Raw genomic sequence first — 4,103 nt, 5'->3', positions numbered from 1 at the left:
TCATGCATGATAATATTATACTAGCATCTTTTTCCAACTTTTTTTAATCTCTATTTTCTCGTGGTAAATTGACAACCATGAAAAAGCGTCCTTACCTCTTTTCCCTTGCACCTGAAAGCCGTATCGATGGCCTTCTCCCCATCATCGTCCTTCACAGCCACAAGAATGCCCAATTTCTCCGCCAAAAACTTCAGTATCTATTAGAATAAGGCATGAAAAATATAGAGTCATATACTTTCTGATACTTGAGCCCGCTGTCACTTAATTAGGTTTCTTTTGTTTTGCTAGAGGACATATCTGGCAATTTGTGAGCTGAGTGTTTGTAGGAGACAAGAATTTAGACAAAACTTTGAGTTTATTCAGAGAAGGATGGCCCAAGCGTTGGTGCCAAACATCAAGACTTACAACTGAGTTAACAGAAACATCATGAGAAATGGCAGATACATTATTCTGAGAAGTAGAAGGAAAACTGCTTACTGCATTACTTGGTGAATCAGGGAACTCAAAGATGTATAAGTTGCCAACATGGTTACCCCTCCCAATCACAGTCCCCAGTATAGCTTCCTGAATTTTGAAGCTATTGTGAGTAAATACAACAGTGCAAGAAGTGTGTTGAGTGAGAGCACTAACAGATATTAGGTTAAATGAGAAGGATGGCACATGAAGAATGGAAGAGAGTGTGATGAGAGAAGTGAGTTGGACAGTACCTAGGTGAGTAACAAGGAGCAGTATGGCCATTTGGGAGGTTGACAGATGCATTAGCTATTGGAGAGGAAGAGGAAAAGAGAGATTGATCAAAGCAAACATGGTGAGTTGCTCCTGTATCTAAAATCCAAGTAGAAGATCTAGAGCATGAAGATGAAAAAGAATTTATGCAGGGTGAGAAGAAAACTGTACCAGAAAAATTGTTTAATGGCTGAGAGTGACTGACAGAGGTAGAGTTGCTAGCCAAAGAAGTGGAGTTATGGAGGTGTTGGCTCTGCAAAAGACTGATAAGCTGTTGATATTGATCAATACTTGGGAGATTCACAACAGCAGATGCAGCAGATGAAGACAAGGGCAAAGGATAAGCAGATACTGTCTCCTCCACAAAATTAACAGATTTATGTTGATTAGAGGCTGCATTTCCAGAATGAGCAGTAGCTTGAGGTGCCTTTCCTCTGCCTTTGCCAAAACCCGGAGGAAAACCATGTAGGAGAAAACATTTCTCCAGAGGATGATTAGTCTTACCACAATGAGAACAGTGGAATTTATTCATGCCTCGGCCATAAGAAGAAGTAGCATTAGCAAACGGCTGCTCACTAGGAACAGGAACAACATGAGCAGGAGTAGATATATGAGAGGAGAAGCTTGTACCATCAATGTGTCGTTGCCTCTCTTCCTGAATGACCAGAGCAAAGACCTTAGACAAAGAGGGAAGAGGAACCATAGATAAGATGTGAGATCGAATCTGAGAAAAAGATGGATTTAATCCAATGAGAAATTGCATGGTGCAGTCATGCTCTTGATGCTCATGCCACCGTGTAGCGCTACCACAATTACAACGACCACAGGTGCACCATGAGATCGGCTGAGTACTTTTGAACTCATCCCAAACAATCCTTAGATTTGTAAAATAACCATTGACATCAGAGGTGCCTTGAGAGAGAGACATCAGCTGTTGTTTCAACTGATAGATCCGAGCAGAATCACCGGTAGAAAATCGATCATTCAGATCTGACCAGATTGAATAAGCATCATCGAGGTACATAACACTCGAGCATATTTGAGGAGAAACAGAGTTGCGTATCCAAGAGATTACCATGCTATTGCAGCGAATCCATGGCTGATAGAGAAGATCTTCACGGCCAGGACGCAAAATCGAACCATCAACAAACACCAGCTTGTTTTTGGCAAGGAGAGCAGTGGTGAAAGATTCGACTCCAAGCAGGATAATTAGAACCATTGAGCTGATGCGGAACAAGGATAGCTCCCGGGCTATCACTTGGATAAAGATAGTACGGACTAGATGTGTCCTCAGCTGGTGGAGGACGACCACGATCGCCGCGATTGTTCATCGGAGATCGGGAAGAAGATCGGAAAAATAGAGATGAAAAGGAAAATCAAAGAAAACCAGAGATAAATCGCGGAATAATTTTCACTGATACCATAACAAGACTATGAATTAAGCTCCATGAAGTGGAGATCGAGAGATAGAGAAGACGAATATTTGGGAGAAAAGAATATTATTTTCTGATATTGTTGCAAGACAGAGAAAACCATCACCTTATATACTAAGGGTGTATGGTGTAGGTACATCAAGAGCATACAATAAAAACTCCCAAAAATGACTAACAAAAGAAACCTAATTAAGTGACAGCGGGCTCAAGTATCAGAAAGTATATGACTCTATATTTTTCATGCCTTATTCTAATAGTATCACAAGCTGACGATGTTTCACGCACAAATGCAACACAGTCTGGCCTCGATGAAGCCTCTCCATAGCAGGAGACGAGTCATTTTCAAGCAGAACCTTCAAGATTTCAACATGCCCTTTCATGGCAGCAATATGAACTGGGTTCATGCCTTGATCATCGAGCCACCAACACATCTCAGGGGTACAGAAAACAATTTATCGACAATCTCAGCGTGCCCTTGTTCAGCTGCAATGTGAAGAGATGACGACTTTTTGGAGTCGACATCTCGAGCTAGCTCTGGGTTTATCCTCAGCAACTCTTCCACGATGCCCACATGTCCGGCTATTGTTGCTATATGCAGGAGATTTCTTGAACGTGCGAATGAAACTTGATCAACAAGAAATGAATTTTGTCGCGAAAGTATTGGGAATGTTGCTACATTTCCCGTTGTTGCAGCATCATATAGTTTCATTTCTGGGGTTTCTGAAACAACAGCTTTGGGCGGCTTCATTTTCACCTCTCTTTTTTTTTACATATAAGCTTGTGGTTTCCTAACGCATGATGTATATATAGCGACAATCGTAGGATACAAGCAAAAGACAAAAGTCGAAAAGAAAAAAGGAAAAGAAAAAGGAGATTCTTTGAGTGAATACTATTATTCTTTATTGAGATGGGAAGTTTTGTATGATTTCATATTAATAACGACTGATCCATTAATCATCATCGAATCTAATCCACCATAAATTTCTGTTGTTTTCAGTGATTTCCATATTGAAATTAGTTGCTAATTGTTTTCATTAAAAAACCAACCACTATTGAAAAGCTTTTTAATGTATTAAACAAACAACTTCAAATTTTCGTTCGAAATTTCTTCAATAATTTGTCAAAAGAAATCTTGTGTTCGCATTAGAAAATACGGAGGAACTGATGAACGACTCAATAACAAATCCCAAGAACAGTTCAAACACATAATTTTCATAAATTGAATCCAAACAATGAAAGAATCATAAGTAAACGAATTATCAATTTGAGACCAATTGTTCGAATCAAATTAATGATTCACATAAATCATACATGTCGAATACGATTGATAAACATAAAGCGGAAGTGTACATGGATTCGATTCGTAGTGTTTGATGTTCTTGATGACTCTGAAGTATGGAAATTAGTCTCCAAGTGTCAACGCATTTCACAGATACTCTTTAATCAATGAAGTAGTATTATATGTCTGATCAATAGGAATGAGAATCTATTGTCCTATTTATAGGTTGCACTTGGGACCATATCCATATATTTAGAAAACAATTCTCTAACTTTATTATTACAAAATTAAAGTTATCCAAAGTAGTATCTGCACAATATTCCTCATACTCTATAGAAAATCGTTTGACCCTTTAAGTTATACTCCCTCCATCCAAAAAAAAATAGAGCAATTTGAATATGGCATGGGTTTTAATGTAGAATTGGTAAAGTAAGAGAGAATGGAAAAATGTAAGAGAGAAGAAGAAAAAGTAAGTGAGAAGTAGTGTGTTAAGAGCTCTCTTCTCCCAGCGAAGAACCTTCGTCTAAACACAACCGCAACACCACAAATTCGGAGCTCTCAACGTGAGAGTCGGCGGCTGAAAACAAGAACTGGCGGCGCAGAGATCTTCTCCATCGGCAGTGATATAGGGTTTCGAAAGTATTGCGCAAATAATTTGGGCAAAT

At 39.1% G+C, this 4,103-nt stretch overlaps 1 protein-coding gene across 1 annotated transcript; it reads right to left on the bottom strand.

The window, feature by feature from the left end:
* Positions 1 to 336: 336 nt before the first annotated feature.
* On the bottom strand, positions 337 to 1,945 carry LOC125189631. The gene is made up of 2 exons (XM_048086892.1): positions 898 to 1,945; positions 337 to 825 (listed from the first exon to the last, which is right to left on the bottom strand). Exons 1-2 carry the CDS (start codon positions 1,943 to 1,945, stop codon positions 641 to 643), a joined length of 1,233 nt encoding a protein of 410 aa, XP_047942849.1. The 3' UTR covers positions 337 to 640.
* Between the last annotated feature and the right edge of the window lie 2,158 nt (positions 1,946 to 4,103).

The sequence above is a fragment of the Salvia hispanica genome, chromosome 1 (genome assembly GCF_023119035.1).
Source record: "Salvia hispanica cultivar TCC Black 2014 chromosome 1, UniMelb_Shisp_WGS_1.0, whole genome shotgun sequence".
In the NCBI taxonomy this organism is placed as follows: Eukaryota; Viridiplantae; Streptophyta; class Magnoliopsida; order Lamiales; family Lamiaceae; genus Salvia; species Salvia hispanica.
The sequence above is the reverse complement of the archived record's forward strand: the minus strand, read 5'-3'. Positions and strand labels throughout refer to the sequence as shown.

Bases quoted from the DNA above. Each gene is read 5' to 3' on its own strand.
- LOC125189631 (XM_048086892.1), bottom strand. From the start codon at position 1,945: ATGGTTCTAATTATCCTGCTTGGAGTCGAATCTTTCACCACTGCTCTC. The intron at 826-897 runs GTACAGTTTTCT...CTTGGATTTTAG, and splicing joins GCCATTAAACAATTTTTCTG to ATACAGGAGCAACTCACCAT.